Genomic DNA, 20,295 nt, shown 5'->3' on the forward strand with positions numbered 1-20,295 from the left:
TTTAAAGCATCATATTTCCGAAACTATAATAGATATTCAGCTAAAATTTGTAATGCATGCCTATATCATGCTAAATAACATATTGATTAAGTTTGAGCAAAATCGAAGTGGGTCAAACAGAGAACTTTATGATTTTCGGGACGTTTGGCATGGAATGACCCAAATACCCCAAAAAATGCATTTTTCGAATTATCTCAAAAACTAATGCATTTAGAGAAAAGGTTCCTTTTATTCCTATAGAAACATAGATATTCTGCATCTTTTGACACCCAAACTGACTTTCTACTATGAGTAGTTAGAGAGTTAGAAGATTTTTTAATAAATTTGACCTTTCGTGACCTTTATTGGGGGGTAGGTGGCTGGGTTTTGGGGCCTACCAAAAAAAAGTTGTGTAAATGTTATTTTTTAAAGGTTTGCAGAACCCCCCATGTTGAAATTTCAAAAAAAATATTTTTCAAACCACCCTATTGTATTGGACATGTACCAGTAGCTTACCTAAATACATATGTGTATTGTGTATGTCTACTAGGCCTACATCATATTACAAATTTACCATGAAACCCTCTGCATCTGACTCTCGAAAGTGATCCTGTGTTAACCATCCAGATAAATTCTGTTACATATGCGCCTATGCGGCTTATACATTGTAGTGGGCAATAGACGACCAGTGACGCCACACATTTCCGAATTGTATGCGAAATATTTTTAAACCAAGACAGAAGCTGGGCTCCTCACATCGTTTGTGCTGATTGTTCATCAAAGCTAGCTGCGTGGAAAGCAGGACAGAAGAGAAGCTTGTTTGCCGTCCCCATGGTGTGGCGTAAACCCTTTAATCATGCATCTGACTGATATATTTTTTGCCTCACGAAACTGCCCCAAGTATTGCATAACGCAAATCGGGCTGCCATTGAGTATCCTCATTCCTCATGTTCCCACTGCAATACGACTTGTGCAGCATTGATGCATTATGCTGATGACCCTGACTTATCCATTCCTGTATATCCAATGACTGAACAAAGTGATAGTGACTCAAGCACTGTATCAGATTCTCATGCTTCCTCATCTGACTGCTATGAACCCAGACCACAATGCAACCACCACGAAATCTTATTACCAGAGTTCAACGATTTGGTCAGAGCACTGGAGTTGTCAATGAGACATACAGAGTTACTTGCTTCATGGTTGCAACAGTGGAAACTTACAGATAAAGCTGTCACTGTTCGGGGTGTTTGTGAACGAGGAAAGGAGTTTATTGACTTTTTTCTAACAAGGTGATTGATGATGGGTCCAGCTGACATTTTGCAATGATGTTGTGGGACTGATGGGTGATCTGGAAGGTCATCATGATCCAGAGGACTGGGGACTCTTCATCAACTCGTCTAAGAAAAGTCTCAAAGTAGTACCACTGCATAATGGAAATAGAAAGCCATCAGTCCCTGTTGCATATTCTACAACAATGAATGAGTCAAGAGAAAGTAGCCTATGAAAGCTGTCTTGGAAGCCATCAAATAGGATACATTCCAATGGTACCAGTGTGAAGACTTCAAAGTGTTGAACATGCTGATGGGAATGCAATTGGGGTATCGTACACAAAGTACTGTTGTTTCTCATGTTTATGGAACAGTCGGTCCGGACAATACCACTACATTCAACAAGAATGGCCGGCTAGGACATCATACAACCCCGGAGACCACAATGTGGCCAACAATATAGAGAGGAGATACAAGGACCAGGATAGCCAGATTCTGCTGGTCGAGGAAGAGAGACTTTACTGGTGAACACAAGCGCAAACCTTCAGAACAACACTTCCGAGTCTTGCCTCAACTGGATTTAGTCACAGGCGCTATTAGCTCTGACTTTACCACGTTTATTTAACACAGTGCACCCTAACTCTGGTTATGTATTATATAGAATAATACAACTTATCAAATATTTTAAAATCTCTTTTTCTCAAAAATGGTACACAGGAGCTCATTTTAATGGTGAAATTCGCGTTCAGCACTGTCGATTTGACCATAAAACATGTACAGAGGTGGGCAGTAGCACGCTACTTTTTAGTTGGAGTAGCGGCTGCAGTAGCGGCGCTATTTTTTTCCAAAGTAGCGGTAGCGGGAGAGGCGCTACTTTTTTTCAGTCGCACTCCCGCTACCCGCTACTTTTTAATTTAAAGTGAATAAAATACTCGTTTTTTTCGCAACACTGGCGTGGTCAAGCAGCTACTATATTATATAGGCTATGGCCTATATAATCGGCTTGGTTGCAAAGTTTCGGTCTTTTGGGAATCTCATTTTCTGGTGTGAAGCTGCGATCAAGGTATGAAATCGATAATGTTCATTTTAATTTTAATAATAGCCGAAGTAAAGTTGTATATGGTTTATATAGAATATAGACTACATGTGCACAGTGAGCATTACTTCATCAGTCATCACCTATGCTAAAATGTCCAAAAATAAGGTTTTTTTATCGTATTGGTTAAAGTAAAACTGTTGATAAATGGTTAGCTAAGATATTTGTTGCTGATAAAATTTTCTTACACGATGGTTTTTGTTAAAAGAAATCATTACAGGTCTATTTTGTGTGATTTGTTTTGCTTACAACTTAGATTCTTAAAAGTTACAACATAGTTTATTTTATTTCTAAACAGTTCATTTATTTCTAGCTGACGTCAACTTCTTCGGCGAATATCTCCGTGTGATGAAGCCTATCTGCCAGGCTTCAGACATTCTCCAGGGCGAGTCCAAGGCGTATTACGGAGTCTTGCTTCCAACCATTACAATTTGCACGAAGAAGTTGATCGTGATCAGTGATTTTGTGACCTGTGAGGAGTTGAAAGTGAAAGTCTTTGAAGGGGTGAAGAAACGATTCAACAAGTGCTTCAACGACATGAAACGCGTTATGGCATCATGTCTTCATCCCTCCTTCAAGACGTCGTGGCTAAAATTTCTGCACTACGTTTCCACGGATGATGCTGACGCACTGCGAGAAAAGTCAAGACAGATGTAATTCGACTGTTGCGGGAGACGTTAAGCCAGGTTGATACCGAGAAGAGTGACACCAACCATAGGCGTAGCCAGGGGGGAGGCAAACGGGGCCATGGCCCCCCCAAATTTTCAAAGTTTGGATTCCGAAGTTGAACCCTTTGTTGAAAATATAATATAATTTGTATAAATTTATATTGTTTTCCAAGACATCTGGCTATTAACACCCCCCAGGACTTGTTTTAGACACACAGAAAGACACCAATAAATTTTGCAAATCGTAAATCGTGCAAAGTTTACGCGATTTACGCTTCTTTTAACTAATCTGTGGAAGCAATTTCAGAATCGCTTACTCTCTAGGGTTTTTGTGTAGCTGAGTTTTTTGTGTTCTCTAATTTTAGCCGCAGTTTTTGCCCGTTTGTGTGTAGATAAGAGCTACCTTTAATAAGTTAATAGCTGTTTATCTGCTAATAAGTTTCATACAAATATTACCCTGAAAGTGTTTCCAGAAAGCGTTATAATCCATTATTTAAGTGTAATTTTGCAAAATTTTTCCGGGGGAGCATGCCCCCGGACCCCCCTAGAATACGCGTGCCTTTGGCACGCTCTAACCCCCACCAGATTTATTGCTTCTCTTGCTTAACCCACCAGGATGCGCCACTGCACATCAGGTGGCGATGTCCTAAATCAAACATTTTGTCGTTCTCTTCAATTCCTCAAATATTTGGCCCCCCCCAAAATTTTTTTCTGGCTACGCCACTGACACCAACACCAGTCACGACTCCAGGGATGAATTTTTTGGTAGGTTGTGGCGCCATCCCGTGAAACGTCAGTGCAGAAGGAAACAGCAATTGTGGACGCCTTTTTTTCGGACAAGAGCAATTAAACTCCTTGAGCTTTTCGAATACCGAGTTCAAACATCTGTTCATTAAATACAACACCCCCATTCCTTCCAGTGCTGCAGTGGAGAGACTTTTCTCTGTTGGAAAAGATGTGCTTAAGCCAAAGCGGGCAGGACTTAGTGACTCTCATTTTGAAATGCTCGTGTTTTTGAAAGATGCATAACAATAAATTTCCTTAAAATATGTTTTCTATAACGACGTTAAAATGACAGTGTAAACGAATGATAACATTCGTTTTCAAGGTCATTTTGCGTCACTATAGGGACTTGAAGAGTGTTTCCTAGTGTCATTTTAGACAAAAGTAGCGGAAGAAGTAGCAGTAGCGCGCACTACTTTGGTCCGAGTAGCGGTAGCGGGTAGTGCGCTACTTTTGTAAATTGGTAGCGGGTAGCGGTAGCGCGCGCTATTTTGGTCGAAGTAGCGGTAGCGGGTAGCGCGCTACTTTAAAAGTAGCGGGTGCCCACCTCTGAACATGTATCTATTGCCAGTGACAAATTTTTTAGTCAAAATGTACACACTGTGTAATAGAAGTTTCTAAGCGACATACCGTACTTAGAAAAATTTGCTGAACTCGCAACGTAGTTATGACGACTGATGACATTGACGAAGTTATGTTATGAGCTTTATGTTGGCATACAGCATCAAAAATCAGTAATCTAGAGATGTTGATTTGATGTTTTTCAATAAATTTTTTCAAAAATCAATAGAATTTTGCGACCGTTACAAACAACTTCTCCCTTTTTTCATTTCTAATCAATATTAATTCGTTATAATCTTTGTCATTGCAAAACTGTGGGTGATGATAGACTGCTGACTAACGTTTACATTTCTAAGTTAAGCATTGATCAATAGACTGCTGTCTCAAAATAATTAAGTTGAACAAAGCATTATTAAAAAAATTTATTTATTTTTATGATATTTTTTAGTTTAAAAAACAAACCTTTGAACTATCAAAGGACATCGCACCAGTTCTTTGGGAAGTAGGCCTACAGTTTGAAAATCACGGCACCGGTAATACATAAATAAAGCACAACCAACCAATTTTTAAATTTCGCAATTTATCAATCATGCTGCAAACTCGGAAACTTTCACGGACCCCCTAAAATTGCGTCGCGGACCCCCGGTTGAGAACCACTGAAATAGACATTAAAACAGTCATTTTCATCTATTGTGAATGTTTAAAAAATAAATTTTGCTGGAATAAAAATTGCTAAGCATGCAAAGTAAGCTTGAAATCTGGTTTAAAACCCTGTAGGCTATGCAGTGTCCATGACCAATGGATAGCCTATTTGTATGTTTGCAGGCATGTAGCCTAGGCTACGGTAACTGATTGAAATTATAATGAAGACTAAAAACTATAAAACATCTATTCAAGGTTTCAGATTGTTTTAACTGACGTCATTTGGTTCAGCGTTGGTAGCTGAGTCAGCTCCAACAAATGATGCTATTGAAATGTATTTGAAGTTGTATGAAATAAAATAACGGAGTCTGATCGATGGATAATTTCAACCATAATAATAATAAACTATCTTCCAATAAACTATCTATATCAATCAATGTACGGTAATCATTCTCTATGGTCTTTATGGTGAAAACAATGATATCATTAACATACATATGCACGATTGCACGTACTGTATAATGCTGCAGATTATTACTCCCAGGTGGTATTATAACTGTGTGTGTATTGTTGCCTTTTTATTTCTGTGTAGGCTACATCACCATAGGCTATTTTGTACAGCGCTATGGAGCAATTTTATAATTTTTTTGGTTAAATCGGGCCCAAAAATGGAAAATTTTTGCTTGTAGGCCTACACAATGTATAAACGATTTCAAGTATTAGGAATGCAACAATGTTATGGGGAGTCAGGGGGGAAAAGCCCCCCAGAAGTTGGATTGACCTTGACAGTTGTGCCTCTGGGTCCACCTACTTTTAAAATGGTTCCTCCATGCTTGCGTTTACAGTAGATACTGTTTTAAACTTTCATTTTGATAGGAGCGTGATTCGCTCAGGGATATGTAGCCTAGTTGTAGATATCCCTGGGTTCACTCAATGTTTTTTCATAAATTGTTTGGTGCAGAGTCACTTGTAGTAAACTACACTGATTTGAATGGAGCGGTTATGTGTTAGTAATGTTAGCAAGACAGATGGTACGGTGTTACTTAATGGTTTTAGCATTATTAGTTTCTTTGCTGTCAATAAGTTATTCTCTAGTATTTTTTTCAATCAGTGGTGTTAGAAGTGTGGTTGCGGTTGTCAGTCAATGATTTTTCAGTGGTCTTTCGGCATTTTATTTTATGTTTGTAGTTAGGTATAATGTTTTTAGTTACCGTAGTTTTAGAATGTATATTCTTATTTTGAGTAGGCTATTCTCCAGTGTTCTTTTCTGTCGGTGGTGGTAGGATTCTGGTTGTTAGTCAATGTTTTTCCGGTCAATGGTCTTTTGGCTCTTCATTCAATGTTCATAGTTCGATGCAATGTTAGTAGTTAGTTTTAGCATGCATGTATTTTGCCTTCAGAATTCTTTGGTATTGTTTTCGTTGGGTGGTGTTAGAAGTATGGTTCGGTCAATGTTTTTTTGTAAATTGTTTAGTGCAGAGTCACTTGTTGCAAACAATGCTGATTTAAATGGAATGGTTGTATGTATTTGTAGCCTAATGTTAGCAAACACAGATGGGACAGTGTAATTAAGTGGAATTCATTAGCTTACAATGAAGTGGTTTAAACCTACCAGGCAAAACGTAATAACCATTTGGTAAAAGTGTCAAAATGTTCTTTTTGTTAAAGCCAATTTTGTTGCACTCTGAAGTCCCAAAGTGCTGTGCTCTATCACGCCTACGACCTACGTATCGTGTTTAAAAATGATAGGTTCGTAAAATTCCAATTAACTGTAATTTTATGAAAAAATTGCTTTCAAATGTAGTTAAGCAAATTGAATCTCCTAATTTGTCAATTTTTGTCCGATTTTAAAGTCGATTTAATGAGCATTCCAAATTTTTATGGCAGCTTCTACTGTGTGATATAACTTTTGGGTTGAATGACCCCAATGTTCATGAACACTGCTAATATTTTTGATTAAAAATCTTTCATGCTTTCATTCCAAGGACGTGTAGCTGGTTATTTATTGGATGCATACCGCCTATTAGGACATCAAAGTGGCTGTGCACTTGACAAGCAAGTCATGTGGATTACAATAAATTACATTAAGAGCCGGTTTTCCCCAAAGTTGTGTTGAAAATTCTCCTCCATACACATGGCCCAGCGAGAAAAGTCAATCCAACTACTCAATGTATAACTTTGTTACCGACGCCATATTCACAGACCACCGCATATCAAGACACCCGTTTTGTGTACATTGAGCTTCAACTACCAAACTTAGGCTATCCAGGGCTTGGTTTTAGTGATGTAGATTGAAACATAGCTTGCAATGGTTTGAAAATAAATGTGAAAATTCAAAGGTGAAGTTGAGTTTACATCGATCCAGATTCCGTGTCTTCACAATCAGAAGCGAGAGCAATGGCAACAATTGAGATGGACACAATCACGTCTTCCATATATTCAGTGGGCGTATTAAACGGGTATGTTTCTATAATGAGTTACTTTTTATATGGAGACGTTGTATCCATGCAAAAATACATCATTTGGTCACTGGCTTGCACTCTACATTATATTGTTAGGGACGATGCCTTCCTGATGAACAGAGCGCGCTGAGACTGCTGAACAACACAGCCAATAAGCGTTTCACTTAACAGGCTGTTGGTATGCCCTTGTTTCTACAGCCATGGCAAAAGGCTATGATCATGTAGTAGCCCAGTTAAGAATTTTTTAGGAAACCCAAGCAACGGACTGTTTTATCTCATACCACATACTATCTATAGACATGGGCTACAGGCAATTACTCCTTTCCTCCGAAGCAATCTTGCGACGGCGAAAACAAACAATAATTCATTTTTCAGTTTATTTTGTTTTGTCGGCTCACTGAAATAATTACAACAAAGTAGCCTACTGATATTGCACCACATCAATCCAATTATAAATCCATCTTATACTGTAAATATAATAGACTCAGTTTTCATTGAATAACTTACTGAGAATTATATCTGTATAAAGTTTCAAAAAACACCTGACTTGAATCCAAATTGTCGAGAAATAAATTGCGTATTAGCTTACCACACACAAACAGGGCAGGAGCAGTAAAAGATATGTAACGCAATTTTCTTGTTTTTTTTCGCTCCTTAAATATGACTAGGCTAAAAGTCATTAGTCGGCCTATACAACATAACACTAACAGGACGGCTCTGCCTCCCTTCATAAGGCGTTATATAATAATTATAATATTGGTACAGGCCAGTATGTACAACAAGAGGGTAACATACACAGAGTCTCACAAAGTTAAATCATCACCCATCTTTGGCGAAAAATCTACAGGAAAAAGAAATCTAAACTTAACTTGTAGATTACTACTAAGACTTAATTTCAACCAAAACTCGATTCGGAGGATTCAGACAGGGAAGTCATCACCAATGCTGCAAATTGCAATTGATTCAAACTTTAGACAAATAGAGCTTGGTCACTCCAACACGTATTACCGACTGGTCAGCGCTCCGAAGGTTAGAACCCACATTTAAAAGCTAAGCACTGGTGTGCATCGCCCTTGAATGTGGTCAGTGGACGTCTATGGTTGGTAAAACAGAACACGCTTTATAAGATACAAATTTTCATAAAAAATAAAGCAGAACTTTGAACCAATATAAAACAATTGGTCATCAAGGTGCGATCATTGTTACGAAAGTGCCTTGTTTACAGCGAGCTTGCGATAATACAACTAATCTCTATTTAGAACGTATCAGTTTAGTGCACTTTGTACTATAAGGTTATATAAGGCATACAATGGTGTGAAGTACGACACATTCAGCCATCACATGAAGGGATAGCGAACCACTGTTGACACGGGATGACAGACACATGATTTGGATAAATTAGTGTTTTTATACATCGCAGTAAATAACGCAGATATGCGTTGCTCTCGACGCTTCAAGAAATCAGATTCAGTGCAGTATACTCATAAAACGTAGCCAGGTGTACTATAAGCCTAGTATGTAAATGATTGGAACGTTTGTTTTAAAGCATGCGTTCAAGATTATGTTGTGTACACCAGTACACGTCTAACAGAACTTGTTGAAAACGAAACTACGGCAACTTTCAATATACATTATACCAGCATTTAAGTTACTTCTCTATCTCACAAGAAAACTAAAAAAAAATACACACGTAATGTGACGATATTAAGGAATGATGAAGCAAAAAGCATCAAAACCACACATATAAAATGGAATCTATTGGTTTACATTAATCATAGGCGTCCAAATTGTGCATTATAGTTAAATGAGCGAGAAATAGTGGAAATGCTTAACGAGGCACAGTCAGAAAGCGTACAGTGCAACAATAACGTCGAAGTGAATAGGTAACTAGGTGACTCGCAACTTGCATTCAGACACATAACTCAGAGATTAACCCAAAAATAGTTTCGTTGTGCATATAGTTGCTTACTGTAAATACCGTGATGAAACATCTGCTTGCGTTGTTCCAACAAAACAAACATACCAAACTTATCGCAATGTTTTTCTTTCTCCACACATCAAGACCAGGACGAGACAACGGTCATCAAGAGGATATAAGCCGTTCCTAAAAAAAGGTGAAAGACTTGTACCGTTAAATCAAGACAAGGCGAAAAATCGGCAAATATATTGTGTTCTTGTTCATTCACAGCAACATGACAACAAATTCTGTTCCATTCGACTCAACAGGTTCACATCTTGCCATGGGTGATATTGCAAGTGTTGTTATCATAATCATAAAACGTGGATGAAAATTATTTGCATACAAAATTAGAGCTCTTGCTAAACTCAGAAAAAAATCGACTTAAAAAGAAGTTGGACATCCTTCAGCCTCCGTACCGCTTCAACCGACCAGAGACAGAAGCATGACCTTTCTTGACTTAATCCGAAGGCATTTCCATCCATTCTTTCGCAAAAGGTGGTACCAGCCTTTTAAACATGTTGGTGGAAGTGGCGATTTATAACTTGTTGTTTTATAATGCACAATAAACGCTCAATTAAGCCTCTAAGCTCCGGCGGCCATCAGTCGTTAAATGGCCTCTGAGTCTGAAACTACCGCGCCGGTAGGCCATGTTTGGTCGCCGGCTTCAGCAAGCCAACATTTCTCCACTCCGTTGGTATTGGAAACTTTTTTCTCCACTGGTGTTTGTATTTTGAAGTTTGTTTCCACTCGCGTTTGCACGTGAAACCTTTTTCTCTTCACTCGCATTCACAATATTTTTTTCACAAACTAGTCAAAGTCTCTCAAACGCTAACGAAAAATATTACTGATAAAAGTTACACGATAAGTCTGAGCGTTGACCTATAAAAACTCGAAGACTAGCTCTACACCTACTTGGTAAGTAGTGCATATAAATACAACAGCGAATATATTTCAGGGCCTTGTTTACGTTGTTCTTACTTGAGTGAACACAAAAACACGATATTAACGGATTCTTTAAAACACAAATTTTCAACGAAATTTTTATTTTGGCTGCTGGGAGCAAAAATTCGGCCGCTGGAAAGAAGCTCTGGTAGGTCATGCTTGGTCGACGGGAAAATAAAGGAGCTTAGAGGCCTGCTCAATAATATAACCAGCTAGCCACTGGGTTATAGTTTAATTTCCGGCTTTGCAAACCAGGTAATCCCTCTTTCTAAACAGACTAATAAACCTATTTTTAATACAACACCCCGTCTTCCAATAACATAACCTGCTTCAGTAATCTTAAAACAGACAAAACTGAAGTAGCTGAGTAAACTTTGCATTGATCCCTGGATTAGTATTTTGCAAGTAACTTACTTCGTCTTCTTTGAGTTGTGAGTAAACTTTCTTAGGACGGTGAGTTTGGTCTTGAATGTCTTCAATTGTATCAGGAATGGGTCGATGAAGAGTCTCAGGAAGTAAAAGAGTGAGCAATGACGCGAGCACGGCAACAAATCCAAACACCACAAACGGTAAGGAGGATCCGTACTGCGCCTGAAAAAAATACCATCTTGACACGTTGGTTGCCAAGCACTAGATAACACTGATTAGATTATAGAAGCAGTTTAGCACAGGTTGTTGGCTCTTAGTTAATAGTATTTTGACCCGAAGTTGTCGGTTGCATAGCCGAGTGGTGAAAGCCCTGGTCCGACGATCGAAAGGGCGCCGGTTCGACACCGCTCAAGAACACGTGGCTGTGTCTCTGGCAACATACTTATTATACGCATGCCTGAGGGTGGACACGAAGATCGGCTTCCTTGTCTTCCCGTCGGCTTAACCAGAATCTTTAACAACTAGGCATACGCCTGGATACGACAAACAAAAAAACACATTGTTTATGTTATTTTAGATTTAGAAGAATGTGCTGGCACATGGAACTAGATTGTGAGACGACCAAGGCTCGGCAATCGATATGGTGATTGAATGTTTTTTGTCGTATCCAGGCTTCCACCCGGTTTTAGAAGATTTGGAATAAGTGAATGGGAAGGCCAGGAAGAGTATCTTGTGTCCACCTTCAGGCATAACTATAAGTGTCTTGCCAAAGACAGACGCGCACTCTTGAGCAGTGTCGAACCAGCGACCTTTCGAGTACATTACCAGGGCACCCGATACTTGGTTATGAAGCACTTTGGCCTCAAATCTGCCTAAAACACTGTGCAAAGTGGAAAAGTTGTAGAATCTATTTATATGAACAAAAATCCTCTCACAAAAATAATTCTAATCTTCTTACCAAAGTCGGAACAAACGGCGCTAAGATTCCACCAATTCTGGCACACACAGAGGTGGCTCCAAGTCCGACGTTTCTTATTACCGTTGGAAATAATTCTGTACCGTAAATGTAGACTATTGAAAAAGCAGCTGACACGGCAAGCTTCCCAACCATGGCCAATCCTAATTTCTTCATCGATGTGCCTGAAAAAATATTGGTAAGAAAAGGACATGAAGAATGGAATTGCATACCAATACAGAAAACTGAAGAATTGCATTATTTAGGGAATACAGTAGCAGTTTGGACATGCATTGCATGCCGTAGATGCGGTTTGCATCGGTGTAAGCCTAGTCTTACGTTGTAGGCGGAAACTCAAGACTTTAAATACAACGATTAATCCAAAATACGGCAGTTCAACTGTATCAGTGACAATCCTCAAGTGCTAGTTAACTCAAGGTCAAAGACCATATCAATCATTGTCAAAGTTGCCCACTACAGAATACTCACCCGTTTTGTCCACGGCCACAAACATTATTGCCACACAAGACAACCCACAAAACAGCAGCATACTAGCCAGAGTCTTTCGTCTGCCAGCCCTGTGTGATAAATCAATATCAGTATTACAACTATGCTACCGTGGAAAACTAGCAAACGAACATTCCATCGCTGCTTGTGTGATCAGGATATCCTCAGTTTTAAATGCATTCCGCCATCTTATAAAGTCACAAAATATACACAAGATTTTCCGTTTTGCTGAACGAACACTGACATGCCCAGCCACAGCTCTTTGAATTTTGTTTACACCAGGGTTCTCCAACTCAAACTGCTCTGAGGGCCAAATGAATACTTGCAAATTAACCAGAGGGCACAATATACAATAAGTCAATAAACAAAACAACACAGTAAAAACGCAATAAAAGAAATCGTAGTAAAGCAAGAAGTGAATACGCAATGTGATTATGATGTAACAAAACGAGTTTATGACACAATAAAATGGCGCGACAGTAGCGTTTGAAAGTCGAGTAAAGTTTGTTGGGCGGTTTCAGATTGTTTGAGCAATTTTATATTGGATTTTACTTTTTAAATTTATAAAAAACATATGTGGCACTTAAACAGTTTACATTCTGTATATGGATGGTCATTTTATTTTTGTTCGGATGCGAAGCGTAGATAAAACAAAAACGTACAGTGTGCATCCAATGAGAGAGTGCGAAAGACCGTAGCCCTGAAGGCGTGGGAGGTCGTCGAGTCTGCACTCTCTCATTCAAACAGTTATACGAAAGAAAGTATTGCGTTGTTAAATAGCATATTATGACATAATGTTAATTATTTGAAAGTTCAAAAATGCATCGCGGTTCGTACCAAAAGGTTGTCGCGGGCCGCATGTGGCCCCGTGTTTGAGAGCCTTCGTTTAGACAAAAAATTTCGCTTCATAAAAAAAAAAAATGGTATAAACAATGAAAATGCCAACAATTCTGGTTTAGTTTTACGTTGTCTGTTTTCAACAACATCTATATCTTTACAATGAATTACACATACAGTGAAACTTCTTACCATATCCTGTCTATCAACAAAGCACAAAGCAAGTAAGAAGGAAGCTCTACCAAGCCAGATAATGCCAAACTCAAGTACAAACTGGAGCTCAGGTTTCCGGCTCCCATTGTGAGGCCATAGTAAGTAAAGCTGCAGACAAACCTGAAACGTGCAATGAATCAAAACTTTAGTCAAATGTTCGACTGTGAGCAAAATCCGTCATATAAAGATGGTGAAAAAATTGCAGTTTAATTTTCAAAACGCACACCCTGTTCAATTGAACTGTGCACCGTATGGTGTTGCATACTGCAACAGGGCTATTCGCAAGTACACATTTTAAGAAGAGAATCCAACTGCTGAAGAAGACAATACGTCATACGTATCAATACGTCCCAAAGTTCTGGTATTCTATAAAAAACGGACGTATTACTCAATAATGCATGAAAGTCCGTTAACAAATCGTGCTCTTCGTACTAAAAACATCAGGTCAGTCAAAACAATGAGCTGGACAAACCATAAATAGCCCATCACAACCGTGCGAATGGTTATGGCTTTGGTTGAGAATAAATCCTTCAGAGAATAGTTGGACTTTTTCTTTTCCTTACCAACCTGTTGGAGCCGAATTCTTTCGCCTGCAAAAGCAAATATTTCTGAAAATTATAAGGAATTAAAACAACGTTTCATTTTGACATGATTTTTGGCATGATACCAGCATGGTCTTGGGATGACAGCTCGTCTGAAACTAAATCAAATAATGGCGTCCCATGATCTTGTTTGTGAAACAGATTCATCGGTGCTCGCAAGCGTTTACACATCGGCAACGTGTTGTACAGCTGTACGCTGTTCATTAAGCACACCATACTATTTTGGATCAAAGACTTCACAGCGAAGTCGCATGTTTGTGCAGACAAACATGCAAATATGCCAGCGTTATAAAATCAAAATAAATCGATTCTACATTGTTTCTACAAATTGGCAAAGTTTCACATTGCGCACGATAAACGCGCTTTGAGACTTGAGATGTTGACACGACAATTTACAGAAACAAACATCTTTCCATTTGCCGTTTTCCAGTTTAAAATAGTGTGGTAATTGTACATTGTACAATTGTATATAGTTGGTGAGCAATGCATCAACGTCACTTGCCGTAAAACAACCTTTTGAAGTGAATGATAGTTCTTTAAAAGTTATGCTCAAAACACTATTCTTAAAGCCGTGACGCTTTACAAGGGAATTTGATCTACATTTTATGCAAGGATTGTGTAAATAGCTCAAAGCTTGAATAAAATAAAAATTATAATGGTTTAGATTCATTTTGGTTTTGCTTCCTTTATACATAAAACTAAACCAACCCAAGCCTAGGATTGAGTAGAATTTTTACAATTTCTCTTTAAAATAAAATCGAAAAAAATGGTCATGATACGTACAACTTTTACTCGGCACTCCATTTCCTGCTGCTATCATCCGCAATACGTGCTCAGCTTCTTGAATTCTGCCTTGGGAATACAGCCATCTTGGAGACTCAGGGACAAAGCTATAAAATATGTGGTTGGTTGTTCTGCCAATCACATTCATTCAGATATCCGGATCGTTATAAAAGTGAGGCAAACGAATTACTAAAATCTTAACAATCATTAGACAGAGATGACAACGATCAGGAAGATTCTCGACACCAATGCCGCTAAAATGCGATGTTAGTACCTGCGTGACGCTACGATATCGGTTCGGTACCATTACAGAGTACGCAGCTGCGTGTTGGCAAGACCTTATAATGGCATGCCTAACCTAAACAGCTGACTCGATCACTCTACAGTCTTTGGCTGCTTCCGACTGTCTCTTAGTTGAATCTATAATTACCTTGCACTGCATGCTATTGCAATGGACGGAAAATAAAATTAAAACCGATAACTTGTGCAGTGCGTGGGCCGTACAAGTAATAAGAGAATGGTGGTTGCAGTTATTAACACACTAGTGATGACATGTGGGAGAAATATGAATGTGAGTTTTATAAGCGAACAGTTTTGCTTTACAAGTCTAGACAAAGCAGTGTCACAATCAATAGTCAATTAAAAGCTATAGCTATGTAACGTTTTGTTTGTAATACACGAAGAAATCGAAAAAAAGAAACCTTGTTACAAAATATACAAAGATTCAATAAATAAGCATAACAACTAAGACGAGACTACAACTCACAATATTGACAGCAGGAGAACAAGACCAGGCAATGACGTTGCGACGCACAGACCTCGCCAACCAGAACACAGACTTGCTATGCCAGCCAAAGAGGCAATGCCCACAGCAAACAACGCGGGCATGATGTTTCCTAAAACACGCATGCGTTAAGAGTTTTTTTTGTTTTGTTTTTTGAAAGCGGTAGCAGTTAGCCTACTCTTTTAAAGCCGCTCTCCAAAGAACGAAAGACAAAATAATGTTGAAGGTCATGTTAAACATTTATGTTCATTGTGAAAGATTAAAGAGAATTTTCAATAGCAACATTCAACTGAACTCTGGGGGGGGGGAGTTACAAACTCATTATGGGTAATACCTGATATTGTCCAGACAGAAGAACCAAGAAGCTCTTGAAGAAGAACAAATGACACTAAAACAGTCCCTCCTTCAAATATACCCACAAAAAATCTGATTGCAGCCAGTGCTTGGTAATTGTTGGCAAAGCATGATAAAAACGACGTGCAGGTGAGCATTGATAAAACTGAAAAACAACTCTATTGTAACATTAAATTGCAAAAACTTCCACTCAACGATGTGTACAATACACTCTTCACACGAGCACAGGTCAAAACACACCTATATCTTGGTTCTGTAACCAAATTGTATCAATTTAGAACTCAATATGGGGGCATTGCATGCATAATCATCAGATTTTTTTCCTTGCATTTATAATCATTACACATTTTATATATATTTTAAAAAATAATGAGAAAAGCAAAAAAAACATTTTTGAAATATCTTCATTGGGGACCGAGATAGAGCACTATGAATTTTGGCCACTAGTAGATGTTAGGAGGCGAGCACAGATAATTTTTCATTATGCGCTTCCATAACTCTTTACCTTGAACGATTTTCACAATCTAAACATGCATTTTACCAATTTAGGACTCAGAAAATTTATTTTTGCACTTGAAATTATGCTGAGATAAACATTTCAAATGGTAATTTAGGTTTCAAGTTTTTCTTATTTTATTTTTTGCATGCTAACTTTGGAGGAATATTGTTGAGCATTGAGAAAAAAATGCAAACCTTTTTTTTTCTTTAAACAAAGCAATTGAAGTAAAACATTTTTACCAAATTTGGTTGATGTAAGTTTTGCATGAACCAAAATATTTAACTTAGAAAACACTAATAGTTTACTGAAATTTTTATGAAGCAGAAATCAGCAAAATCTGTGACTAGTGGTTACAAGGGGTATTTTTGGGTATTTAATTATAAATAGAATTACCCTCTGGCACAATCTCACAGATTAGGTTCAGAATCAGTAAATCAATATGCTTGGAGACGCTAAATTGACATAAAATAGATCCAATTAGCTGTCATAGCACTGTGAAATGGGCAATCACTTGTAGGCGCAGACAGGCGGTTGCTGGTCACATGCCAGGCAAGGAATTAAGGTGCTGCCTCACAAAGGTGACAACAATTTAGTAAATATGAATGTACCAAAATAGAAAACTTTTCTTCTTCCATATTTGTCAGACAGTTGTCCAAACAAAAGATTGCCTAACATCACACCAAGCATAAAAATTGATTGGATTAAACTGACAATCCATGTTTCGCTATGCAAATTCCACTGAAAAAAAAAAGAAGTATTATATTCATGTTATGTACATCTTACTTCAATAGAATGGTTCATGCATGTTTTTCACAGCGCATGAAGTCCTAGCAAAAAAACTAAACAACAATGATGAACAACATACTTCTCAATAACTGCACAGAATATTATATAAATTGAATTTAAGATTGAAACCGACAAAATAGCTAAGGATAACACGCATAGTTGATTGGACCACACAAAATATATTTTCATAATACCTCAGTGACAATAGTTTCTAGGCCCAGTTGATTAGAGCCATTGGATGAGTTTTGGGCCTTGGGATCGGCACCAACAAACACCATTAAAACCATTTGCCATCCCAGATAAACCTAAATACAAATGGCTACGTTAATTCATGTGAATTTAAAAACTAAGACAAATGCGAATTAAGAATACATGAATTAAGAATATTATTTTTAACAAGTATAGTATATATATATATATATGTGAGTTGTAAGAATATTTTATTAACATTGGATATCATGTATTAAATGTATCTTAGATGAAAATTAGCATATACACTTGCTTTTTTATCTTGAAAACCAAAATCTAAAGTGCATATACTGCATTGCCAAGAAAAATCTACACTGATTAATTATAAATAACAAGAAAAGCATTATCAATTCTCATTGAGCTATGACTGTAATTAAAGGTAAAGGTGACATATTCTTTGAGGCTATAGTCCCTGAGTTACTTGATCATAAAGTTTATACTAAATACGTTATCTGGTTTGCATGTATGCAAGCACTTAAACTCACATAATTTTGATTTCACAACATTCAAGTTCAAGGCAGTTGAATTAGATACACAGATACTTTGAATTAATCATTCTCTCATGTCCTAATACCGGTAGCTAAAATAGCCCATTCTTAAAATTGTGTATGCTTGAGGCCTGGACCCAGGTGCAACCTATTCCATCCACTGAACACTTTGTCCCCTCAAAAGATCGAGAAAAAATACAACTGAACCAAAGTCCCTGATCGGAGTTGCCGCAAACATTTCAAAATTTTTCCTTTGAAAAGATAGAGAGAAAAATACAGAATCGCCAAAGTCGCTGATTGGAGTTGCCTAAACAGTTGACCACACTAAGTATCTTGAAAAAGTAGTTGATAAACCGAACCTCACTTTTGGGTTAGGGTTATCAAATTAAAATTAGGATTAGTCACACTTATTTTGTGGTGGCCCATAAAAATTCAATGATTAATTCAAGGGAAAATTTTAAATTTTTGCAGATACTCCAATCAGCTACATCGGCTTTGTTCTATTTTTTTTTTCTCGATCTTTTCAGGGGACAGAATAGGTTGCATCCCTTAAGCCTTATCATAAAGTTACATGCTTGAGCAATGAACATGTCCACAAATTTCATCTTGGGACATAGCCTTGAAATAATTCCCCAAATAAGCGTTTATCCCAATCAACCGTCAAACTATGGCATTTTCAAAAATGCCTTGTTAAAAAAATTACACTTTTTGTATTTCACTTTAGGATGAGCCACTTAATTCAGAATTTATAAAACAATTAGGCCTATATACATGTAGATTTTTTCAATGATGACAAATATCAAAGCACAACTAGTTATCAAGGGATTCTCCAGCTTGCATTATACAATCGAAACATGCAACCTATTCTGTGAGTAACATAGGGTAGGTTATATATATGGGGTCTGCTACTATTCGGTGAGTCCGATTCGGTGAGTTCCTAACTCCTGACCCCTAACCTCTAACCCCTAACCCTTAAACGGCAATGATAATTAGGCTACGGTACCTAATAATTTAAAAAAAAAATTCAAAAAATCACCGAATAGGGAATCGGACTCACCGAAATGGGCCATTTCGTATATATGCTTATGTTGGTTAAAACAATCATATGACGGTACCTAGATTAGAATAAAGAAGAGCTAACTGAACAGTTAAATACAGCTAAGAAAAGCTACACCATTAACAGAAACTGAAAATTTAAATACTGCTTAGAAAAGCTATATATATTCACCATAAACAAAAATTATTATATACTCATGATTACAAAAAACCATATGCGCAAGTCAACTTTCAAACAAAAATCAATCAACTTACATTAAAGCTTAGAACGACACATTATGAAATTACACCTAAAATATAAAAACTGTCTACCTACATGCACAGATGCTATGCCTATAAAAATAGGAATCTGACGTCTTCCAAAACTTCCAACAATTTCAAATGCTTGCTCAACATCCATAGCTTTTACCATTTCCTGAAATAAAAAGCTTAAATTACTCAATGCTTGATTGCTAACATTGTTCATTTTGGCAGTTTTATAAAAAAATATAATCACATAAGCAAATAGATCATTTGATTTTTTGTCGTTGACCTGTCTGGGATAGAAAAAATAGGTGCTGGTGTACAAGTCTCCACCTTGGTAAAAAATACCATGATGTCTTAGACAGGAATCAACCAAGACACATAGATTGAAGTGTGTGAACAGTAAAGCAAAGGTGAAGAAGTTTCACTCTATGTATTTGGTCGATTCCTGTTATGACATCATGGTATTTTTTACCAGGGCAGAGACTTGAACACCAGCTCTGAAAAAATATTACTTGCTGCAATAAGCAATATGCCAGCATGTTAAAGAGTGGAAAACCAAGACCTGTACATGGTTGAACCTTACATGATTTAAAACGTGCCTACATTACATAGATGTTTATCGTACAGTAGGTAAAGTAAAGGTATACCGGTCCGGTATGTATATATTATGATACATGTCTGTAGCTTGCAAGACCACAAAATCGAAAACACAAAAGAGAGAAGCACATGATTAGCCGAAGTAATGTTCAAAACCCTTTTACAGCTTACCATCCGTACCTCGGAAATTTTCTTATAAGTCTGGACCTGGTAGCAATCAGGTTGCCTGAATGGATCAACGCTGAGGCTATCGCATTGGACAAACAAAAACAATGTTGAGTTCAACGCCACATAGACTGAGTGACCACTGGCGAAAATCTGGTAATTCTATTCTCAGTATAGTGTATATTCTTACGCGGTATTTTACATGTTCTTTCCAGTGGTGAACACTCAATCTCAATCAAAGACTACACAACCGTCACAACGCAAACCCAACTGCCCAAGTGGCATCAAGTGAAATGCGCAGCGGTGCGTGACTTAACGTAGCTTAATTAACAGGGTCCCACGAATTACCCATAAGCCCCATAAGTACCCATAAGTACCCATAAGCACCATAAGTCGCGTCGAATTACCCATAAGTCGCGTCGAATTACCCATAAGCCCCAT

The 20,295-nt window shown here is 37.7% G+C and overlaps 1 protein-coding gene across 1 annotated transcript; it reads right to left on the bottom strand.

The window, feature by feature from the left end:
* Positions 1 to 7,842: 7,842 nt before the first annotated feature.
* LOC145783253 (solute carrier family 22 member 15-like) lies at positions 7,843 to 20,083 on the bottom strand. Its single transcript, XM_082595070.1, has 13 exons — positions 19,870 to 20,083; positions 19,163 to 19,261; positions 17,248 to 17,358; positions 16,876 to 17,005; positions 15,749 to 15,913; positions 15,397 to 15,526; positions 14,631 to 14,737; positions 13,718 to 13,835; positions 13,225 to 13,365; positions 12,178 to 12,266; positions 11,692 to 11,873; positions 10,779 to 10,955; positions 7,843 to 9,566 (listed from the first exon to the last, which is right to left on the bottom strand). The coding sequence occupies exons 2-13, from the start codon at positions 19,256 to 19,258 to the stop codon at positions 9,546 to 9,548; spliced, it is 1,467 nt and encodes a 488-aa protein (XP_082451196.1). The 5' UTR covers positions 19,259 to 19,261; positions 19,870 to 20,083; the 3' UTR covers positions 7,843 to 9,545.
* Positions 20,084 to 20,295: the final 212 nt, after the last annotated feature.

Source organism: Aplidium turbinatum, chromosome 14 (genome assembly GCF_918807975.1).
Source record: "Aplidium turbinatum chromosome 14, kaAplTurb1.1, whole genome shotgun sequence".
Taxonomy (NCBI): Eukaryota; Metazoa; Chordata; class Ascidiacea; order Aplousobranchia; family Polyclinidae; genus Aplidium; species Aplidium turbinatum.

Coding starts and splice junctions, on each gene's coding strand:
- LOC145783253 (XM_082595070.1), bottom strand. CDS start 19,258: ATGGTAAAAGCTATGGATGTTGAGCAAGCATTTGAAATTGTTGGAAGT. Junction 15,527..15,748: donor TTCTGTCTGGACAATATCAG/GTATTACCCATA, acceptor TGCGTGTTTTAG/GAAACATCATGCCCGCGTTG. Junction 13,836..14,630: donor TGGAGTGCCGAGTAAAAGTT/GTACGTATCATG, acceptor TTGCTTTTGCAG/GCGAAAGAATTCGGCTCCAA.